The 24,430-nt window shown below is 35.7% G+C and overlaps 2 protein-coding genes across 2 annotated transcripts in view; both read left to right on the top strand.

Moving 5' to 3' along the window:
• The window catches only part of vwf (von Willebrand factor), a 32,591-nt gene extending 17,726 nt beyond the window's left edge, over positions 1-14,865 (top strand). The window contains 22 exon segments of the mRNA XM_071582315.1: positions 2,303-2,413; positions 2,496-2,639; positions 2,728-2,871; positions 3,800-3,967; positions 5,726-5,889; positions 5,891-5,938; positions 5,940-6,038; positions 6,040-6,076; positions 7,285-7,532; positions 7,650-7,752; positions 7,877-7,948; positions 8,758-8,859; positions 8,970-9,175; positions 9,290-9,400; positions 11,739-11,822; positions 11,890-12,073; positions 12,780-12,828; positions 12,965-13,070; positions 13,536-13,634; positions 14,472-14,563; positions 14,565-14,595; positions 14,776-14,865. Of these exon segments, the coding sequence (XP_071438416.1) occupies positions 2,303-2,413; positions 2,496-2,639; positions 2,728-2,871; positions 3,800-3,967; positions 5,726-5,889; positions 5,891-5,938; positions 5,940-6,038; positions 6,040-6,076; positions 7,285-7,532; positions 7,650-7,752; positions 7,877-7,948; positions 8,758-8,859; positions 8,970-9,175; positions 9,290-9,400; positions 11,739-11,822; positions 11,890-12,073; positions 12,780-12,828; positions 12,965-13,070; positions 13,536-13,634; positions 14,472-14,563; positions 14,565-14,595; positions 14,776-14,865 (2,492 nt within the window).
• An 8,467-nt stretch (positions 14,866-23,332) lies between these two features.
• The window catches only part of ano2a (anoctamin 2a), a 29,503-nt gene continuing 28,405 nt past the window's right edge, over positions 23,333-24,430 (top strand). Inside the window, exon 1 of the mRNA XM_016243557.1 lies at positions 23,333-23,467. Coding sequence (XP_016099043.1) covers positions 23,431-23,467 — 37 coding nt within the window. The 5' untranslated portion in view covers positions 23,333-23,430. The remainder of the gene's footprint in view (positions 23,468-24,430) is intronic.

Below are 24,430 nucleotides of genomic sequence, written 5' to 3'. Positions count from 1 at the left end.
TTTTTCTCTCTACACACAGACGGAGTAAAAACAGTTTTGTGCGTGAGCACAAATTCATCTGCCAAAACAACGGCTTTCGGCACGGACAATACCTTTTGCTCATTTAGATATACAACAATATCCTCCGAAACACAACTTTTAAAATCCTCCAACAATAAAAGTTCTCTTAACTGCTCAAACGTGGTAACTCTGCTTGCTGTACACCATTTAATCAAACAACATAGTTTTCTCACGAACAAACTCACTAAATGTTTCACTGGCTATTTTCTGATGTTTTCGGAATCTCTGACGATAAGCTTCAGGTACTAATTTGTACGCTCGCAACACCGCAGCTTTGACAATATCATAGTCCAGACTTTGCTCGATAGGTAAAGCTGTACACACTTCCTGAGCTTTACCCACTAACTTGCACTGCAGAAGCAACGACCACAACTCTTTCGGCCAATGCAAGGTAGCTGCAATACGCTCAAAAGCGACGAAGAAAGAATCTATCTCAGTCTCTCTAAAATGAGGTGCAAGTGTGACATATTTACTCACATCAAGACTGGTTACAGACTCACCAACAGACAAAGTAGCATGTGGCGGACTTTGCTCCGATACAGCTGAAACTGACGCATTCACTGGCGAACGAGGAGATGGAGGTCTAGACCTAGGCATAGGCACAGGTGCATTAAATTGCTCTTTGGCTTGTAATTCCAGTCTACGTAATTTAAACTTACTATCAGCCTGTAACTCCAAAGTTCGAAAGTGAAGCAGCTGCGCATCATAATCCTGTTTCTTTAACTGCAGATCCAACTCCTTCAACTTAAATCGCTAACATAGGATCAAAACGAGGATGACTAGGATTGATGTTAGGAAAAGAAAACGTTTCCTCACCTACCTCAGCTTCAACACTCTTCCGTGGTAACCCTTCCACAGATTCATCCGGCAAAATTCCAGCCTCTACCAACTTGTTATACAACTTCTCTTTAACTACCTGTTTTGGCCCCTCCCTAGGAACAGAAAAATTAAAGAAATCCGCAATCTGCAACAAATCAGCCTTACGACACTTGTTAAAGACCTCCGTAGTAGGAGATAACGTAAACAACGTTAAATCAAATTCCATATTTGACCGTAACTTCGTCCCGCACCAAAAGACAATTACCAGGCAAACAAATGCATGGTTAATTCCGCCAAATACCTTCATTGATACGTACTGAATGAATCCGCAACATATGGTACCTTCATTAACAAGCCATAAACAAATCTCCAAGTCATCTTACCCTTCACTGAGACGCCCAAATAAACCTCCACAATGTATTACCTGCTCCAAACGAGTCCCTAATTTATGTTATCTGCAACAGACGAACGCCCTATTTAGACCATCCGTGAAGAACAACCGGCCGAACGAGCCCCCAATTTATGTTACGACCCTGGTCTAGGTCAGGACCGCAACATAAACGACACAACAATGAATGGCTGTTAAAGTACTCATTTTAATTCTCTTTGATCAATTTTGTGCGGTAGCAGTTTTGGAGAGTACAAACAATATCACCACAAAGAAATAAACAAATTAAAGAAACTGAGGTAAATTATCAGGGGTGAGCAAATGCCAAAACAATAAACAAACAACACTCGAACTTCCCATAAAGAAACTAACTTCCCTGGGAATCAAAATAAAGAAACCAAAATACAACAGATCTAACCTCACTCCTTGTCTACCCCAAAACAGGAGAAAAGGATAATGGCCAAGTGGCCTATAAAAACAAATAAGGCACTCACCCCCTACAGCCTCACATGTGGCTTACAAACATGAACAGTGAAACATTGAAGTTAAAGACATAAGGCTCTCACAACACATGGAGCTAACAGCACTCCGTTAGAATATAGACTTGAGATCTCACAGCATTTTCACTACAACTTAACACACAGTTTTAACACCAGAGCAATCAAAGAGAGACATACAGAGCAATGATCATAGCGAGCAGCAAGAGTGAGAGCGCCCTCCAGTGAGATCCGGGGGAATTTATAGTACAGGTCTCGTCTCTGGTCCACCCACCAGCAGTCTCTCATTAAGCCTTGAACCAATCCTGGTAGAGAGGAGACAACAGGAACACATCCTAGCAGAACACCCTAGCAACCACTTAGAACACCTATGCAACCATTTATCAATTTCCTAGTAACCCATACAAAGCTCAAGCTGATATTTGAATTTAGTCATTTCTAGCTGTTGGATGCAAAGATGCATGGATGCTTAAGGAGTGAATACATATGCTTTCTTTTTTGTTCTTCTATCTCTCTGTGTGTGTGTGTGATTGATCAGTGCCGTGTTCAAAGCCCATGGACGTGCTGTTCCTGCTGAGAGCCTCTTTTGATAACCAGTTTGAAGACTTGAAAACGTTTGTGAGAACCTTCATAAAGAGCACAAATATCGGTAAGTCTCAATAAGACTGATTTTTTATTTTGTGTATACATTTAAATGGTTACTTCTAGAGTTGTACTCATCTGTGTTGCAGGTCGCAATGACACACAGGTAGCAGTGAGAGTGTATGGGGCGAAATCAGCAGTTGTAGTCACATGGAGAGATGAACAGACAGAAGACAACCTTCTCAAGCTTATAGAAACCTTACAAAGCAAGACAGACAACACACCAAGACTGGGTAAATATGCAGCGAAGACACAGCAGGTACAGTACAGCCTGACAGTTAAAATATACGCCACGCTACGTTCCTTCCTCTGTCTCTGCAGGAGCTGCTCTGCGATTGGCTGTGCAGACAGCCGTTTCCTCCACCAGCGGGGGACGGATGGGCATCCCTAAAGCTGTGGTTATGGTTGTGACTGACAGGTCAATAGACTCGGTGCAAGAGGCAGCAAACGAGGCTCTGACCGCTGGTGGGTGAAATTGTTTTACAGCTTTATCAATGGGCTCTTTTAAGTGGTCTTTAAAGTGATATTCAGGGTTCAACAGAAATGTAACTTTATTGAAATCATATATGGTACATTGTTGATTTCCACTCTAATTTAAACTCCCATCAGACTGTAAAAACAAGCCTTTTTACAATAATGCATAAAGTCTATGGGGCAAGATATTCCAGATTTAAAAACAAAACTGTGCAGCTTGTATTTTTGTTTAAATAATTTTACTGTATATATGGAATGTGATTTATTTTTAAGTTGTAAAGTTAGGGACGTGGAAGTCAAAATTATTTAATTTCTGTGGTAACCGACAGGATGCCACTCTTACTTACAAACCCAAGAGCCACCTAGCAAGTAAATGTTTTTTTAAATAAAATAATAAATCCCACCATAAATCTATGGTGCAAGTAATTTCATATTTAAAAGCATGTAGCATTATGAGATGAAGTCATAGCATTATTAGATTACAGTCATGAGAATAATTCATAAGGAACGTAACATCAAAGTGAAGTGCAGTCAGCCACCGGTTGCTACTTCAGATTGCACAAAAGAGGCAATTTCCTGAATGTCTGTCTTGTTCCTTCTCATGAATAAATTCAATTTCATAGATAACCACTCCACTGTCCTCATACTAATGACAGTGTGTTGATACAGCAATAGACCAAGGATTTCTTTGTTAGTAAATCCTACACTACGATATAACTACATGCACCACATCCATTTCTTGCATTTATAAAGCTGCCGACTCTAGTCTGTGCTCTACTCCTATTGCATCCTTTTTCCAGTAATATACATTTTTTAACTATCTACTTTATTTACACAATTTTATGCATTTAAACTCCTACTTTTATGATTTTATTCTCATAACATTATGACTTACAAGCAACTTTTTTGTTGTATACAGGTGTGTCAGTGTTTCCTATTGTACTGGGTAACCAGTATGCCCAGACTGAACTGAGCGCGCTCACGGGACGACACACTCAGGACAACATCATCCGGCTCAGCAGCACAGAGTACCTGCTAGCCATGGCTGCCCTCAACCAGACTCGCATATACACACTCTCACACACACGTAACACAATACTATAGCAGTTGGATTACGATGGTGATGATGATGATGTCCCTCAGCGGGTCCTCCTGGAGTGTGTGTGGATGATGAAGGGAATGAATGGAAGGTGAGCTGTGTTTTTAGTAGGATGCAAAATTCCCATCATTCCATCAACTCCCACGAAAGACCTCCACTTTACAAACATCAGCTGCTGATTTTCTACCATTTAACCTCTTGATCTGATGCAGACTTTCAGAGAAACAATCCATCTTTCACTGGAATCTCGGGATCCATAATCTCTTTCACTGGATCATGCATTCTGGACCTGTAACTTTTGGGGCATTTCTGAAATTATAAAATTGAAAATTATAATGTTATAAAGCTCTGGGTTATAAAGTTCCAGGTTTGTAGAGCTGCACAATTTGGCCAAAAATGTTGCGATTATATATCGATATGACTATAATAATAATAATTATTTTGTACTGTAAAATAATTATTTTTATTATAATGATGATGATTATTATTATTATAGATATTAAACAAAATAAAAAAAATCCTTTCATAATGTTTAATTGTAAAATAAAAAATAAGCATTTAAGAAAAATAAAAGATATAATAATTATTATTTTATTTTATAGTAAAACTAATATTACAATACTAGTATTTATGGATGTCTTAATTTCTTCCTTTTCAAATGTTAAACCATCAAGCTTTTATTTGGGTGAAAAACCACAATCAGTTTATAAGGACTTTTCTTCACGAGTTTGAGAAGAACAAATGACTCAAAGATAGAGCGGATGCAGGGATGGAGTTCGAGATGGTTTTACTTTAAACTGAGCCACTCTGAGCCACTGAAAACACTGGATCATGAGTTGTTCACGTATAAATGAACACAGTGCTGCACTTCACTCTGAAACACACAGCACAAGAATTATGAAATAGGTATGAAACGAAATTCATATATATATATATATATATAGAGAGAGAGAGAGAGAGAGAGAGAGAGAGAGAGATGGAGAGAGATATATATATATCTATATATATTTCATATATATAGATATGTGAAATGAAAAATTTTTTTTTAACATTTGTTAATACAAATTTGTCTATTTATTCATAATCATATGGGGTATTTCCATTAAATTATATTAACATTAAGTGATATAGGCCTAATAATAATCTATGTAATGCCACCTATAGAAATTTTTATTTATTTCAATAGTTAAATTGTATGTATGTTTCTTTAGAATTATAGAATTATATTTGAATTTAAAAATTGAATGTGTGTGTGTATGTATATATGTATTCATATGTATATACACACACACACATACACACACACATAAACATTTTAATTAAATCGTTAAATATTTATTTCTTAATAGTTATAGAATTGTATTTGAATTTAATAATTGAATATATATATATATATATATATATAATACTGTATTATATATAACGTGTTAAAAATATATACACACACACAGTAGATATTCATTTTAATATTTAAATGTTTCTTCGAATGTTTAATTTTAATTAATTAATTAATAATTTATTTAAAAACTAATAAATGCCGAATTTCTTTGAACTGCAGATCCTCTTTTTCTGTTTTTCATTCTAATTTAAAGTCCAATTCAACATCCTGTGGGGTGTGGCATTCCATGAAACACCTGAATCGAAATAGAGCCATTTTTTACACTTTCCTAACCTCCCATACAATTTTTCCCAACCACCCATAGCGTATGTGTGTGATGTCCATAACTTTGCCCATCTCTGTCTCAGGTTCCTGCTCTGATGATCAGACAGGTCTAGTGTTATCTGATGGCCGTGTGACCACAGACCCTGTCGTGTATCTGAAGGGATGGGCTCTGGGCAAGTGTGTCCGGCATCAGGAGGTTCAGTCGTGTGCCGCGGGGGTGACGGAGGGCCCGACGGAGGGCCCGGGACTCAAATGTGTTGAGTTCTGAGGAGTTCAGATGCTGTCACGTGCTGGTCCCCCCCACAGGACTATGTGCAGATCTGCCGGACTGTGGCCTGCCAGCCTAATGCTGTGTGTGACCTTGTTACCGCGTACAGCAGCGTGTGCCGTCAGCAGGGGAGTGTGTGTGGACTGGAGGACGCCCACCCTCTGCCGTGAGTCTTCTGTGATGAATGAGTCATGAAGTGAAGCCGCGAGGACCCTGCGTGTCTCAGTTCAGTGAGATTGTGCTACTTTAATCAGCGTGCCTGAGAAAGAACAAACGGGAGTTACTACAGATCTGTGTGCTGTAATGGAAGTCTCAAGCTTGAAAGAAAGTTAAATTGGAAGCATACATCATACAGCATACAGTGGCTGGTATTATGGAATAGTTGCCCCAAAATGAAAATGATGGCATTATTTAATCACCCTCATGTCGTTCAAAGCCTTGCTGTTACAACCACAAAAAGAGACATACATTTGCTATCTTGCCATCCAACAGCAGTTCATAGTGACCAAACTCCAAAAAGGACAATAAAATACTGTACAAGTACTACAAAAGAAGTCTTCTGAAGATATACCATAGATTTTTGTGATAAAAAAGACTTTTAACGATATTTTTAGTCATTAATCACTGATAATCTTCATCTCTGTTAAATCAGTATTATTTCTATACTACTATATAGTTTTTATTAATAATTTGAATTAGCTTTTATTTTCATTTATATAGATTTTTTTATGTAATTTAAAAAGTTTTGTGATTGTTACATTTTTATTTCTGTTTTAGTTTTATTAATTTTAGTACTTCATCTTAGCTAAAAAAAATTAATGGTTTCGTTTTAGTTTACAATAACACTGCTCTTTAGATTAAAAAAAAAATATAGAATTAGAAAATTAAATATATATATATTTAAATTAAAATAAAAAACTAATAAAGAATTAATTAAACATTTTAAGATAAAATAATCCTTTCAAATAAAAAAATAAATGTTGTGTTTCATGGAGAAAAAAACAGCATGTTTGAAACAACATGAAGGTGAGTATTTAGTGATCAGAATTTGAGATCATCTAAATTTATCCCCTTATGGTGTTCAGTTCATCATTGTACATTATTAAAGGTCTCATGAAAATGTAAGACCTTTCTCCACCTCCATTTCTCCAATTTTCCTTTCTGCGATTACACAAGTCACATGACATGATATCCAAACATTTATTCTGGACAAAATCAAATCTCTCCCCACATTCTTACAGTATATTCTCATTTTTAACTGGTCAATGTTGCATTAACAGACTTAAAAATGTTGTTAATGGCATTTTATGTCATTAAGACTTTTGTGTTCTACTTGAATACACTTGAATTTCCCATTGTATTTTCTGTGCGTAGCCATGTCATGCTCAGACTCAATGGAATACGCTGCGTGTCGAACCGGATGTTTGGAGCAGTGCGGACGGAGCCAGTTCAGTCCTGGTGACATGATGGGTGATGGTTTAATGAAGGACAATGGATCAGTGTGCTTGAACACTCCCACAGAAGGCTGTTTCTGCCCTGAAGGGTCCGTGTTAATGGGAGATAAGTGTGCAAGCAAAGAGACCTGCAGCCAGTGTGTGGACCACCATGGGAAAACCCACAAAGTATATTGATTTTACCATTTATTAAACATCACGCCTTTATGATATTGCTATTGCCACCACTTTATAAAACCAATAAGTCTCTGTCAGTCTCATGATCCTGGTGTGTGTGTGTTTCAGTTTATGGAAAGCCGGAATCCTGAGGAAAACCCCTGTCTTCTGTGTGTGTGTCTGGATCAGCAGCGCATTAACTGCACAGCATTGCCTTGCACCAATGCTAAAGGTAAAGACACAATGTGTGTACATTCTCTCTCACTATCACTCTCGTGCACTACACGATTAACAGCCCCATTTCTTGAAGTGGTTTCTCAGTGTGTGTTGTCATGGCAACTGTTGCTGTGCTTCAGCCCCAGAGTGTGGACAATGTGAGGTTCTTCGGGAGAAGACGGGACCTAAGTGCTGCCCTGAATATGAGTGTGGTGAGCTGAGAACACACATCTAACACAGAGAATACAAAAATAATGTGCATTTATACATTTAACGTATCCATAATGGACATTCTACTTCATATATGGACTGTCAAATCAATTAATTGTGATATTATATATAAATATATACTAAATATATTTCTTAAATATGTACATGTATGTATATTTATCGTGATTAATCAATTTGACAGCTGTTATTTTAAAAATACATATTTCATACGCCTGACTTTTTTTTAATGGTTAAACGAAATGTTAGCCATCAGTAATTAATGGAAATTAGAAAACTTATACAATTGAACAACAATTGATTTAACAAAAATTAAATTTTTTGTTCCCTACAAAGATGTAATGTTTTCCCAAATTCTGTGGATTCTGATTTTTCTAGATTCTTTTTAATATTCTTTTTAATTTAATAATCAAAATCATGTGTAATCAATTGATTTCATAAAACTTTAATAATGTACGACATTTTTACAATAATAGAGCCCTATGAGTTTTTATTTTTTTCTCTGTTTTATATTTTGTGCTTGAGTACTGTATGTATATAAAACCGTGCCACACAGAGACGCAGAATATGCAGACTTCATATTTAAATAGCAGTCTTTTTGGGCTTTAAATGTGAATTTAACTGTAAATTCAACTTTTATGACTGGATTCCGCAATTCCACCCACCTGTTCTGAGACATGAAAACCATTGGGCCTTAGATATGTGATGCTTTTACCACTCATACTCACAGATATGATACACCTGATAGCTCTACCACATTATAGTGTTGTTAATCTACTGTGTGTGTCTATAGTGTGTGACCCGAACTGTAAGCGGTCAGATTCCCCTCACTACGCTCACGGGCTCAGTGTCGTCCTCACAAACCCAGGAGATTGTCTGCCAGTTTACCAGTGTGGTGAGAGCACACACACACACACACACACACACACACACACACACACTCTCTTGTTAATTTCACAAAGATGGTTTTCAATCACATCAATCTCTTTCACCGCCCTCACTCAGTTTGCAAAAAGGATCAGTGCCCTGTGACAACAAAACCATCCTGCCCTGCATACAAGAAGCTGTTGGTCACACCGTCGGAGTGCTGCGATTCATACATATGTGTGTGTGACTGTCAAAACATCACTCGCACCTGCCCCCCGGGTTACATCACGAAGACCACCGCCAATGATTGCGACTGCATAGAGGTCACCTACACGCCCGATAAGGTTGGCACGCTTTTGCGCTCTCGCTGCGCATGTGTTATTCACTTGCCCTTGCATCTCCATGTCCTAATGAGTGTACTCTGCAATCAGCATGTAATCGACTATTTATATGTGCAGGTGTGTGTGGTGGACATGGTGAACGCTATGGTCTACCAGGTGGGCAGCAGGTGGGAAGAGAAGTGTGAAACCTGCACCTGCACGGAGCAAGCAGACAGACAGACCGGCCTGCACATAAAAAAAACTATGATGGAAAGTTTGGTAACACTTTACTAAAAGCCTTTATGTATAATGCATTATAAAAGTAGTTTTAATGCATTAATTATGCCTTGTAATACACATTATAATGTATTGTACAATATGAATAATTGTAACCACAGTTGATACTTTATAACACTTACCAATTTATTGTTGCACTGTTTTAAATTTTTTTTATTATTATTTACGACTAAATATAATGTCTTACAATGCACATTATGAATAATTAGAATTCAATAACCCTTTATAATGCATTATACATAAAGGCTGCATCTCCATGTCCTAATGAGTGTACTCTGCAATCAGCATGTAATCGACTATTTATATGTGCAGGTGTGTGTGGTGGACATGGTGAACGCTATGGTCTACCAGGTGGGCAGCAGGTGGGAAGAGAAGTGTGAAACCTGCACCTGCACGGAGCAAGCAGACAGACAGACCGGCCTGCACATAAAAAAAACTATGATGGAAAGTTTGGTAACACTTTACTAAAAGCCTTTATGTATAATGCATTATAAAAGTAGTTTTAATGCATTAATTATGCCTTGTAATACACATTATAATGTATTGTACAATATGAATAATTGTAACCACAGTTGATACATTATAACACTTACCAATTTATTGTTGCACTGTGTTTTAAAATTTTTTTTATTATTATTTACGACTAAATATAATGTCTTACAATGCACATTATGAATAATTAGAATTCAATAACCCTTTATAATGCATTATACATAAAGGTTTTAAGTAATGTGTTACCAAAAGTTTTTATTAATATTTTTTAACTCCACGTCCTCAAATTAGATAATATAAGGCCTTTTTGGCAATTCAGCATTTTTTTATTAATTCAAGATAGAGGGCTGCGTATTAATTTGTGAACACTGAATATATTATAAAGATCACAACAAGTCACTTTAAAAGATGATATGTAGTGGCATTTACAATGCATTTAAATTCTGTATTGTGACATACTTTATGAATATTCATCCGATTTCATCAGTTTCAGGCTATGATATTATGACTGATTTTTCATAAAGCATGCACCATTATTATGCATACTTTCATAAGGGATTTGAACTAACTCCTAACTTCAAGTATTACATTTTTCTGCACTTACGTATGCACAAAAAAACATTTAAAGTGGTTTCATTCAAATTCGCAATGAAATGGAAGTAAAGACAGATATTTTCTTTCATATCGTGTCATGCATCCAAGTGAAATGGATTATTTGAAAACAAAAAAAATGAAGGGTGGGGACTTGGTTCTATCCATCGGTTGTTTAGTGGATTTTGAGATGTGGATGTTGCACTCAAAAATGGGATAAATATGTAAGAACGAGACCGGGTTTAAGCGGAATGAATGATTGGAGAAATCCAACATGCATCACCAGAGAGAAGTTTTTTTATGAGAAGATTGAGTTATTTTGATTTGACATTAAGAAACAAGTTTAAAAAAATAAGAATATTCATGTACGAATCATTCACAATAAGAACAATAACATGCATTTAGAAAACAAGACACGGTAAACTTCAATTTCATGCTGACTTTAAGGCAAGTCAGTCAATTTGGTGGTCTATTTCCAGTCATGCAAGTTTAACTTTACTAAACAACCTGAATGGAAAAGAGCAAAAATATTATGCTTAAATAACATATTTCAAATCAGGAATAAAATCTGGCAACAATCATATCGTGCTGCTTTGTAATCACACAAAAAAACTATATTTTTCAGTCTGCTCCAGCTAATGCATATGCAGATTCAAGAGTAAACAAACAGTCCATACTTTTATGAGAAAGTCGACTGGCTCTTTTCATTACAATGCAACATAGAAAGTGTTATAATTTCTCACATTATTTTCTATACGAGTGGACCGTCTCCATATATAATGTCTCTTATAATACCTCAAATTATGCAGGATGTTGGATGGTGAGCTATTATTTCTTTTTAGATTTACAAAAAAAGGGGTTATTTTATTACATAAATTGATTCCCATATAGTGACCAAATATGATGAACTCTTTTTGATTGTGTCAGTAATTAACCACCTGACAACCACCAAGAACATCGTAGCAACCAAATACCCGGCCAGCTACTCGCAAAAGTATTTTGTTCAGTAAATGTACAAATCTAATCTAATTTCCCTCATCCCTTGGTCATATAAACAAGAGGAAACAATTTAAAAGTGAAGAAAAGCTATTACATTATGATGAAAGGCGCAAATAGGTTTTCTCTTACAATAACAGGCAGTGATGAATCATGCACAGTAAGCCAGGGGACATTTATTTATGATTTCACATTGATTTTGTGTATGCAGGGAACCACATACTCTCACTCAGAGGGCGAGTGCTGCGGTCACTGCCGTAAATCCAGCTGTGTGGAAGGAGGACGTTTGAGACAGGCGAGTATTTAGTGTCTTTTTCCTTTTACATCTGAAAGACATTGTCTTTAACTCCACGTGTGTGCAGGTTGGAGAGCAGTGGGTGTCTCCGCAGGACAGATGTGTGTGGAGCGAATGTGTTCAGGTCAATGAGGAAGTGTTCATCCAGCATACAAACGTATCCTGCCACCTCATGGACACGCCAACCTGTCCACTGGGCACAGAGCTCCAGTGCAATACAGTAGAAGACTGCTGCCCGACCTGCCACTGCGGTACAAACAGCTTCACACACACAACTAACACAGAATAATAACTTAATGTCACACGTACCAATGATCAATGAACTGATCGAATTTACATCTTATATTTTCATGACCTGCAATGAATCCATATTTTACAATACTTTATATATTTTTTAACAATTTAATATTTTTAACTGTGTTTTTATTTGTACTATTTTAAATTTTAACATTAAATATAATTAATATTTTAATATTTATTAAAATACGACAATGCCATTTTCTTTGCATGTTTGTGGCAAAAAAGCAAAATATTAGGAATTCACTCTTAAAAGGAAATAACTCATCTGAAGAGTTAAATCTTTGCCGTAATCACTATTCCTTTAGGTAAGTGTTGCATGATCATCTAAATCTTAATTTAGATGCCAACAATTAGATATACACAATTGGTTAATGTAACAATACAGTGATATAAATATATAGCTATTATATGAGCTCTTTCAGTTTGATATTTTATAAAGAATTATAAGATTTTCCTTAAAGAAGTCTTTTTAAAAATGTCCATTAATAAAATAAATTCTGCCTAAAGCTGATGAGTTTTAATAGTAGTAAAAACTATAACTCGCCAAATCCCATTTGGTGTTTGAAGTGTTAATTTTGGAGCCTGCACACACACTGCTCGTACACCGCTGCTCTCTGTCATCTTAGACACTAATGTGCTTTTTTTTTCTTTCTGCAGTTGCAATGGATGTCTGCGTGCTGAATCAAACTGTTATTGCGGTAAAGACGTAGAGTTAACATACAGAATACTAATGTGCCGTGTGCAGATGTCTTGGTGCATAACAGATTGACTTTGGGGTGTGTTGCTCTGTGTGTGTGTGTGTGTGTGTGTGTGTGTGTGTGTGTGTGTGTGTGTGTGAGTAGGTTGGAGCGAGTGATGGTGGATGTGTGCACACACTGTGAGTGTGTGAGAGATAAGAGGAGTTATCGGCTCTCTTGCAGGAAGAAGAGCTGCTCCCCCTCCTCAGAGGTAAAACCCTCACTCTGAAGATTATTAAAGGGGTAGTTCACCCCAAAAACATGACAATTCTCTCATCATTTACTCACGCCCATGTCGTTTAAAACCCATATGACTTTTTCATCCACAGAGCACAAAAGCAGATGTCTTGCCCATGTTTGAAAACGTTCAAGCTGCTTTTGCATGCAATGAAAATGCAATAAAAGGAGCATAACTTTTAAAAAGCAGCTCTTCAATTTCATTCACATTTTTATGTTGGATATGCTGCACTTAGATGTGTCAGGTTTTGACGTCCATAAAGCCAAACGCTTCTCAAACGCCTTTTGAATAAGAAAATAAAAAGAGAAAGACCGTCATTAATTATGACATGAGGATAAGTAAATGATGACAGAATCTTCATTTCTATGGAAACAGCCTCTAAAAGGACTGTCAGCTCTATATGTATGAGTATAGTCATATGTGTGCTTAGTTTTGTAGGGATATACACTGGAGCCGATACCTAATGCTTGCTGCGGACGTTGTGTAGCAACTGCATGTAGCATCCGACGACCTGACGGACTGCTGGTCACTCTGAAAGTAATAAATATGTGCAGACACAGTCATGAGTCACAATAGCCAGAATAGTCAGTGTGGAAGACGCAGGTTTGAATCCACCCTTCTCTCACCACTAACTACCTCGACGTGCCAGTGAACATGGTTAATGGCCAAGAAAATAAAAAGCCATATGTTTCAAACATTGCAAATGCACCCATGAAGTATATACACTACCATTTAAAATAAATAACTTTTATTGAACATGGACCCATTGAATTTATCAAAAGTGACAGTAAAGACATTTATAATGTTACAAAATATTTCTATTTCAAATAAACACTGTTATATGGAACTTTCTATTTTGAAAAAAAAAAAAAAAATAATAATAATCAGAAATGTTTCTTTCAGCAAATCAGCATATTAGTATGATTTCGGAAGGATCATGTGACACTCAAACCTGGAGTAATGAAGCTGAAAATTCAGCTTTGCATCACAGGAATAAAATATATTTTGAAATATATTCAAATAGAAAACAGTTATTTTAAATTGTAATAACATTTCACTATATTACTGTTTTTACTGCATGTTTGATCAAATAAAGGTAGCCTTTGTGAGAAAAGTATTTTATATCAACCCCGAACGTAAGAACAGTAGTCTATATTAGGCCATTGCTTGTCAATCATTGAAGAAAACTAAAATTCAGAAAGTGAAGTGATCTGCAGGCTAAATTTAAAAATCAACTATTAATGCTTGAGGAGTCATATGAAACTATCTTCCGCTGTGAGCCAGTAGTTCGAGACCCCTGCTTTAGATGCTCCAGATGTTCTATTGATTTTCAGATAGATAGTGTCATAAATCTGTACATATTTGTGTGTTCAGGCAAATGCAATGCGTACAGATGGCTGCACTAAACACACATGCAGTGTGAATAAAGATAAAGAACTGGTGCTGGAGACGCTTGTGACAACAAGTTTGTGACCGCAAACGCTGTCTGGAACATGGGGTACACACACTTTACTTTCCTAATCCTAGAACAACATTGCGATTGCATGGCAAACCCTATTCCTAATCCTAAATCTGCCAAACCTTAAACACCGATCCAGAAACATATTATATTTCTAATAAACTACATTTATTGTGCCGCACAATAATGAAAGTGAAACAATGTATTCTTTATCCACAGGGTAAAATAAGCCAGATTGGAGACACCTGCTGTGAGATGTGTAAGAACAACCACCAAAACCATTCCTCATACATCCTGCTCAGTTTATAAACTCCATCCTATGGCTGCACGATTAATCGTAATAAAACCAAAATTGTGATATGGACCTATATGCACATGTGTTAAAGAGTGAAGCATGTCACTGTGTTCATTTACATGTCCGGTGTTTTTTAGCGTCTCAGAGCTGCTCAGTTCGCTGTAAATGCTGTACAACACAAACTTCAGTTTTGAGAAGAGTTTGAGTCGCCCACTTTAACTTCCTAGATTTGTTATGAAATGCTCATCAATAAAAGAGACGCTTTAAGTTCAATACAGTTAAACACAAATCAGAGGCTCCCCACTGTTTAACGTCAAAATAAAATTTTGATGGTTTAAACATTTGAAAATTAAGAAATTAAGATACAGATGTTAGTATTGCAATTCTAGTTGTAATATAAAATAAAATCTATATATTTTTTCTTAAATACTGTTTTTTATTTTACAGTGAAATATTACAAGAATAATATTTATTTTATTATTTAGTTATTTTTAGATGTTGTTGTTGTTATTGTGTAGTAATATTGATATATGATCACATTTTGGCCAAATTTTGCACATCAAAAATAGGCACATCAATCTGTGGTTCTATGACATTATCACTTCCAACAGGGTTCAAATAATATTTGATTAAAATGCTTCGGGTTTGTAACTAAATGATAACACGAATAACTTGTTGTGTGCAGAAAAGGATTAATCTCAATTCCAGCTGCCATGACCTTAATAATAACTGTACAATCATCTGGAAATCATGTCGGAAAGTATGTTCATTAAACATGGCGAGTCACTGCATTATTATGATGTGTTTTGAAGGTAATTATGAAAGTGCATGACTAGTCCATGCATTCTCTGATGGGATTTAATACACTATTAGTGATCAGATCGCTCAAATTGTTGGCTAAATTATTGCTTTATTTTTCTCATTTACAACCATTTAATGTTCTCTCTTAAATGAACTGACTGATTAAGCAATGTAAAATACGCATAAGTGAGTGTTGCTAAGGTAGTGGTTGTTTAATGGTTAAGTCTCTGAGCTGCTAACACATAGCAGGTTCAGTTCTGTGAAAATATGACCCAAGAAAATGTCAGTGTGCTCTTAAACAAAGCACATAACCCCAAGTTTATCCAAGCAGACAATAGGCTACAAATGAGTTTGGACATAAAAAAGAATAAGATAAATAGGGACAATTACTGACCCAGTTTAAATGTCAACAGCCTTTAGTATATCATAACTTTATCTTTATAGACAATGGATTCACTATTAAAATGTATAATGACATTTAGTTATATTTCATTAATACAATTATTCAATATTGTTTCATTATATAATGCATATAGCAATAGTTCACCAAAAATGAAACTTCTGTCATCATTTACTCACCCTCATGTCTTTCAACACCATATGAATTTCTTCCATAAACACAATGTAACTGTATTTCAAGGTTCTCTTTCCCATACAATGAATGTAAAAGGTGACCAGGGCTGCCAAGCTCTAAAAGAGACAATAAAGCATCATACGTGTCATAAAAGTAGTCCATACGACTCATGCGCTATATTCCGTATTCTTCTACAGCACATGTGTCAAACTCAAACTCAATTATATAGCCTATGCAAGAGCGCATCAAATGCCTGAGTGTTCTGCAGATATGCCAAAGAATGTAAATCAGTATTTACATAGCATAACAGTAATAAACGTATCTGTTTCGCACATGTCCCGCATTGTCCCGTAAAATCACATCTACTGTCCTGCAACAGATCTATAGCCAGGTGGTCACCCTAGCATAGAGTAATAAAATATTAATTGCTAATTTAAATCAGTAAATTTTAAAGAAAACAATACATTACAAAAATGAAAAGAAGCAGTTTTTTTGCGATCAGATCAACCGGTAAACTGCTGGAAAGTCTAAGGATCCAGTAAACGAATGCATTCAAACAGTATAGTTTAAAACAGCACTAATGCAGAGAAAACACGGCCGATGTCATCAGAGATGGTGGAGATAATAGTACTCACGTACAGACTTAAGTAAAAAGAAAATCAGCAAGCTATTTGGCTTAAAAGCACAAGTGTTTTATTCTGGATGCTGGCTGAAGGTGTTTTAGTTTATGCAGTTGTCAGTGGTTTAGTAATTCTGGATCAGTCAGGTCAAGGTAGCTCATTTAGTGGTCTTTTGGCGTCCCCTTGTATTCCTGTTTGGTATCGCAGATTGACTTGTGCAATTTTTTTTATTAAAAGTGCTTTAAACTACTAAATGTAATGACATTTTTCTCAAGTATCATGTAAATACATATGGATATATCTTATTTATACAGCTCTATATAGAGTACAAATGCACAAATCTATACATAAATCTACTGTTCCAGATTCATACACATTATTTTTTGTTAAGTCTTACTATTTAAATGTTTTTTTCTGTTCTCATGTCAGATGTGTATGTATGTATGTATGTATGTTTGTATGCATGTATGTAACAGGAGCACCTGGTAAAAAAAAACAAATTCCTAGTGTGTTTGCGCACACCTGGCGAATAAAGCTAATTCTGATTCTGATTTAAAATACGCATAAGTGAGTGTTGCTAAGGTAGTGGTTGTTTAATGGTTAAGTCTCTGAGCTGCTAACACGTAGCAGGTTCAGTTCTGTAAAGATATGACCCAAGAAAATGTCAGTGTGCTCTTAAACAAAGCACATAACTCCAAGTTTATCCAAGCAGACAATAGGCTACAAATGAGTTTGGACATAAAAAAGAATAAGATAAATAGGGACAATTACTGACCCAGTTTAAATGTCAACAGCCTTTAGTATATCATAACTTTATCTTTATAGACAATGGATTCACTATTAAAATGTATAATGACATTTAGTTATATTTCATTAATACAATTATTCAATATTGTTTCATTATATAATGCATATAGCAATAGTTCACCAAAAATGAAACTTCTGTCATCATTTACTCACCCTCATGTCTTTCAACACCATATGAATTTCTTCCATAAACACAATGTAACTGTATTTCAAGGTTCTCTTTCCCATACAATGAATGTAAAAGGTGACCAGGGCTGCCAAGCTCTAAAAGAGACAATAAAGCATCATACGTGTCATAAAAGTAGTCCATACGACTCATGCGCTATATTCCGTATTCTTCTACAGCACATGTGTCAAACTCAAACTCAATTATATAGCCTATGCAAGAGCGCATCAAATGCCTGAGTGTTCTGCAGATATGCCAAAGAATGTAAATCAGTATTTACATAGCATAACAGTAATAAACGTATCTGTTTCGCACATGTCCCGCATTGTCCCGTAAAATCACATCTACTGTCCTGCAACAGATCTATAGCCAGGTGGTCACCCTAGCATAGAGTAATAAAATATTAATTGCTAATTTAAATCAGTAAATTTTAAAGAAAACAATACATTACAAAAATGAAAAGAAGCAGTTTTTTTGCCAACCGGTAAACCGGTAAACTGCTGGAAAGTCTAAGGATCCAGTAAACGAATGCATTCAAACAGTATAGTTTAAAACAGCACAGAAAACACGAAAACACGGCCGATGTCATCAGAGATGGTGGAGATAATAGTACTCACGTACAGACTTAAGTAAAAAGAAAATCAGCAAGCTATTTGGCTTAAAAGCACAAGTGTTTTATTCTGGATGCTGGCTGAAGGTGTTTTAGTTTATGCAGTTGTCAGTGGTTTAGTAATTCTGGATCAGTCAGGTCAAGGTAGCTCATTTAGTGGTCTTTTGGCGTCCCCTTGTATTCCTGTTTGGTATCGCAGATTGACTTGTGCAATTTTTTTTATTAAAAGTGCTTTAAACTACTAAATGTAATGACATTTTTCTCAAGTATCATGTAAATACATATGGATATATCTTATTTATACAGCTCTATATAGAGTACAAATGCACAAATCTATACATAAATCTACTGTTCCAGATTCATACACATTATTTTTTGTTAAGTCTTACTATTTAAATGTTTTTTTCTGTTCTCATGTCAGATGTGTATGTATGTATGTATGTATGTATGTTTGTATGCATGTATGTAACAGGAGCACCTGGTAAAAAAAAACAAATTCCTAGTGTGTTTGCGCACACCTGGCGAATAAAGCTAATTCTGATTCTGATTCTGAAATGTTCATTTTCTGTGAAGCTGCTTCACAACAGTGTACCATGAAAAGTGTTATGCAAATAAATGTGAATTGAATTGCAAACAATTATTAATTTATTAATGTATTTATTTATTGTGGCACTATATACATTCATTGCGAATTTAGAAAATTAAAAAGTGCTATTTTTAGTACTTTAGTTTGTATTTATTTATTTTTGGGTGGGGGGAGTGGGGTTGAGTACCACCACTTCTTTTTTTTCTACTACAGGCATTGATTGCGTATCATATGCACGCCAAAGTCAATTTCTGCATGCCGCATGCCAAATAGATACAGAAAATCGTGCTATTGATACGCATTTTCATGAGACTGGGCTCATTATTTTGTTAAATGCCATATCTGTCACACGTTCTTAGCAGCTCACAATTATTTGTTGCGCCATAAATGTAACAAAAAAGTTTTTAACAAAGTTAATGTAATGACTTGTGTTTGATGATACTTGTCTTTATTATTTACTTTGATTTATAGAGTAATTTGGATTTCTTAACCTGATAAATTAAAAGGATTTATGTTCAAATAACACAGAGCAATTACATATATTTTTACATCTATGCAAATGTATATGCAATATTTGTAACTTAAGTAATAATAAAATAAAGAGACAGATATTTAACAATATGTTAAGGAATAATAACATTTGTACAGTCTTACAGTTACAACCGGCCCTTTGATGGCAGCCATAAGGTTGAAGCGGCCCTCATTGAAAATGAGTTTCATACCCCTGCTCTACATCGTTCAAAAAATATTTGCATATGCATATTCATATAGGGTGCATGAAGACGACTTTATGCCACAAGTAGGTTCCCACGTGTTCTATAGTATATAGTGTGCAAAAAGCAGTACATAAAACATGTAGCATGCCTGAATATGCAGTATTTGAATAATAGTAGGCGAGTAATACATGGATGACGTTAGAATTCTGCACCTGCTAGCCTATACCACAGAGAGCCATATGAACCAAGGAGCTGTCAGATTTAAAAAAAAGTCAAGTGTTTTAAGTACCAATAATTTTTTTTCTCTTTTAAAGTAAATTATTTTCACAGTTAAAACAATAACGGGTCAAAGGGTGATATTCAAGGTGACCTTAAAAGGACCTTACTTGACCCCTGGGGGGTCCGTGAAGCTTCTGCAGAGGGATCAAGAACAAACACTACATTTATGACATTTCTGCATATTTCCACACATCTGTGGTTCTATGACATTATCACTTCCAACAGGGTTCAAATAATATTTGATTAAAATGCTTCGGGTTTGTAACTAAATGATAACACGAATAACTTGTTGTGTGCAGAAAAGGATTAATCTCAATTCCAGCTGCCATGACCTTAATAATAACTGTACAATCATCTGGAAATCATGTCGGAAAGTATGTTCATTAAACATGGCGAGTCACTGCATTATTATGATGTGTTTTGAAGGTAATTATGAAAGTGCATGACTAGTCCATGCATTCTCTGATGGGATTTAATACACTATTAGTGATCAGATCGCTCAAATTGTTGGCTAAATGATTGCTTTAGTTTTCTCATTTACAACCATTTAATGTTCTCTCTTAAATGAACTGATTAAGCAATGTAAAATACGCATAAGTGAGTGTTGCTAAGGTAGTGGTTGTTTAATGGTTAAGTCTCTGAGCTGCTAACACGTAGCAGGTTCAGTTCTGTAAAGATATGACCCAAGAAAATGTCAGTGTGCTCTTAAACAAAGCACATAACTCCAAGTTTATCCAAGCAGACAATAGGCTACAAATGAGTTTGGACATAAAAAAGAATAAGATAAATAGGGACAATTACTGACCCAGTTTAAATGTCAACAGCCTTTAGTATATCATAACTTTATCTTTATAGACAATGGATTCACTATTAAAATGTATAATGACATTTAGTTATATTTCATTAATACAATTATTCAATATTGTTTCATTATATAATGCATATAGCAATAGTTCACCAAAAATGAAACTTCTGTCATCATTTACTCACCCTCATGTCTTTCAACACCATATGAATTTCTTCCATAAACACAATGTAACTGTATTTCAAGGTTCTCTTTCCCATACAATGAATGTAAAAGGTGACCAGGGCTGCCAAGCTCTAAAAGAGACAATAAAGCATCATACGTGTCATAAAAGTAGTCCATACGACTCATGCGCTATATTCCGTATTCCTCTACAGCACATGTGTCAAACTCAAACTCAATTATATAGCCTATGCAAGAGCGCATCAAATGCCTGAGTGTTCTGCGGATATGCCAAAGAATGTAAATCAGTATTTACATAGCATAACAGTAATAAACGTATCTGTTTCGCACATGTCCCGCATTGTCCCGTAAAATCACATCTACTGTCCTGCAACAGATCTATAGCCAGGTGGTCACCCTAGCATAGAGTAATAAAATATTAATTGCTAATTTAAATCAGTAAATTTTAAAGAAAACAATACATTACAAAAATGAAAAGAAGCAGTTTTTTTGCGATCAGATCAACCGGTAAACTGCTGGAAAGTCTAAGGATCCAGTAAACGAATGCATTCAAACAGTATAGTTTAAAACAGCACTAATGCAGAGAAAACACGGCCGATGTCATCAGAGATGGTGGAGATAATAGTACTCACGTACAGACTTAAGTAAAAAGAAAATCAGCAAGCTATTTGGCTTAAAAGCACAAGTGTTTTATTCTGGATGCTGGCTGAAGGTGTTTTAGTTTATGCAGTTGTCAGTGGTTTAGTAATTCTGGATCAGTCAGGTCAAGGTAGCTCATTTAGTGGTCTTTTGGCGTCCCCTTGTATTCCTGTTTGGTATCGCAGATTGACTTGTGCAATTTTTTTTATTAAAAGTGCTTTAAACTACTAAATGTAATGACATTTTTCTCAAGTATCATGTAAATACATATGGATATATCTTATTTATACAGCTCTATATAGAGTACAAATGCACAAATCTATACATAAATCTACTGTTCCAGATTCATACACATTATTTTTTGTTAAGTCTTACTATTTAAATGTTTTTTTCTGTTCTCATGTCAGATGTGTATGTATGTATGTATGTATGTTTGTATGCATGTATGTAACAGGAGCACCTGGTAAAAAAAAACAAATTCCTAGTGTGTTTGCGCACAATAAAGCTATAAAGCTAATTCTGATTCTGATTCTGAAATGTTCATTTTCTGTGAAGCTGCTTCACAACAGTGTACCATGTATACAAATATGCAAATAAATGTGAATTGAATTGCAAACAATTATTAATTTATTAATGTATTTATTTATTGTGGCACTATATACATTCATTGCGAATTTAGAAAATTAAAAAGTGCTATTTTTAGTACTTTAGTTTGTATTTATTTATTTTTGGGTGGGGGGGTGGGGTTGAGTACCACCACTTCTTTTTTTTCTACTACAGGCATTGATTGCGTATCATATGCACGCCAAAGTCAATTTCTGCAAATAAGTCGCATGCCAAATAGAAACAGAAAATCGTGCTATTGATACGCATTTTCATGAGACTGGGCTCATTTGTTTTGTTAAATGCCATATCTGTCACACGTTCTTAGCAGCTCACAATTATTTGTTGCGCCATAAATGTAACAAAAAAGTTTTTAACAAAGTTAATGTAATGACTTGTGTTTGATGATACTTGTCTTTATTATTTACTTTGATTTATAGAGTAATTTGGATTTCTTAACCTGATAAATTAAAAGGATTTATGTTCAAATAACACAGAGCAATTACATATATTTTTTACATCTATGCAAATGTATATGCAATATTTGTAACTTAAGTAATAATAAAATAAAGAGACATATATTTAACAATATGTTAAGGAATAATAACATTTGTACAGTCTTACAGTTACAACCGGCCCTTTGATGGCAGCCATAAGGTTGAAGCGGCCCTCATTGAAAATGAGTTTCACACCCCTGCTCTACATCGTTCAAAAAATATTTGCATATGCATATTCATAAAGGGTGCATGAAGACGACTTTATGCCACAAGTAGGTTCCCACGTGTTCTATAGTATATAGTGTGCAAAAAGCAGTACATAAAACATGTAGCATGCCTGAATATGCAGTATTTGAATAATAGTAGGCGAGTAATACATGGATGACGTTAGAATTGTGCACCTGCTAGCCTATACCACAGAGAGCCATATGAACCAAGGAGCTGTCAGATTTAAAAAAAAGTCAAGTGTTTTAAGTACCAATAATTTTTTTCTCTCTTTTAAAGTAAATTATTTTCACAGTTAAAACAATAACGGGTCAAAGGGTGATATTCAAGGTGACCTTAAAAGGACCTTACTTGACCCCTGGGGGGAAGTTTGAGCGTCTCGAGCGCTCCACGGAATTAACGGCAGCAGCACGAGCGCATTAAGCTGCGCGGGGCCGCGAGCGGATTGTCCACCATATCACCGGGAACATGAAGATGGCACTGAACAGGTCGCCCTCTGCCACGGGTGAGTACCAGTCCTAGCACTCCGGTGGATGCTGTTTGTTGATGCTGTTGTTTGTGTGCGAGTGCATTGGATTCTCTGAGCCAAAGGGAAAATGCATTTGCTGTATGTCTGTGCAATTGGCACTTGAATAAATTGGCTTGTTTGGTTATCGTTTTATATTCAACTGTTGCAAATGCATGCATGTTATTTCACGTACTCATGCATTTATAGTCCATTAGTCTGATGTGTTGAAAACTGAACATTTGAGTGGCACCAAACTGGTCGTTGATGTTAATTGCAATGAGGCGCACGCCATTATTTGCCCCTTCAGACGGGCTGTCACACTTTAACACTCGTTAACGTTGTAACTAATTGTGTTAGAATTCATCCTTTGCTTTGGAAAACAGTGAGAGGGCTCAGTATGTCGGAGGGGGTTTGTATAATTAGCTGGGGCAATAAGCTGGAGCTATTTCAAGCGCAATCTGACGCCATGTGTTGTTTTCTCATAACAATCAAACACACTTTATGATCTTTTTTCTCTTTTGACATTGACGACAGAATGGAAACTGTGATTTCATATGAAAGCACTGGGAAATAAATGCACAAATAGACTGTGGAGCGATGCATGGTTTGGTCAGGTGGTGTAAATGCGCTTATAGCTTTCTCTAAGAGTCATGAATCCCTGTGTTTGTTTACCTGAAGGCATGAGGCATATTTAAGTGAGGCGTTAGTCAGGTGTGAGAATATTTAGAAAGACTAGAGGTGTAAGTGCCGCTGTTTGTGTGATCAGAGTCAGCATTGCGTTGAGGCACAGCCTTCAATTATGTCGCTGTCCTTGGTGCTGAAAGGTTTATAGTCTCTTATTTTTAAATGGATGCATTCTCTCTCTCTCTCTCTCTCTCTCTCTCTCTCTCTCTCTCTCTCTCTCTCTTTCTCCTCCTTTTTTCTTTCTATCAATTTATTTGCATGATTTTTTTTTATTAA

Source organism: Sinocyclocheilus grahami, unplaced genomic scaffold (genome assembly GCF_001515645.1).
Source record: "Sinocyclocheilus grahami isolate Dianchi unplaced genomic scaffold, SAMN03320097.WGS_v1.1 scaffold22.1, whole genome shotgun sequence".
In the NCBI taxonomy this organism is placed as follows: domain Eukaryota; kingdom Metazoa; phylum Chordata; class Actinopteri; order Cypriniformes; family Cyprinidae; genus Sinocyclocheilus; species Sinocyclocheilus grahami.
This window is presented reverse-complemented; position numbering and strand designations above follow the sequence as displayed.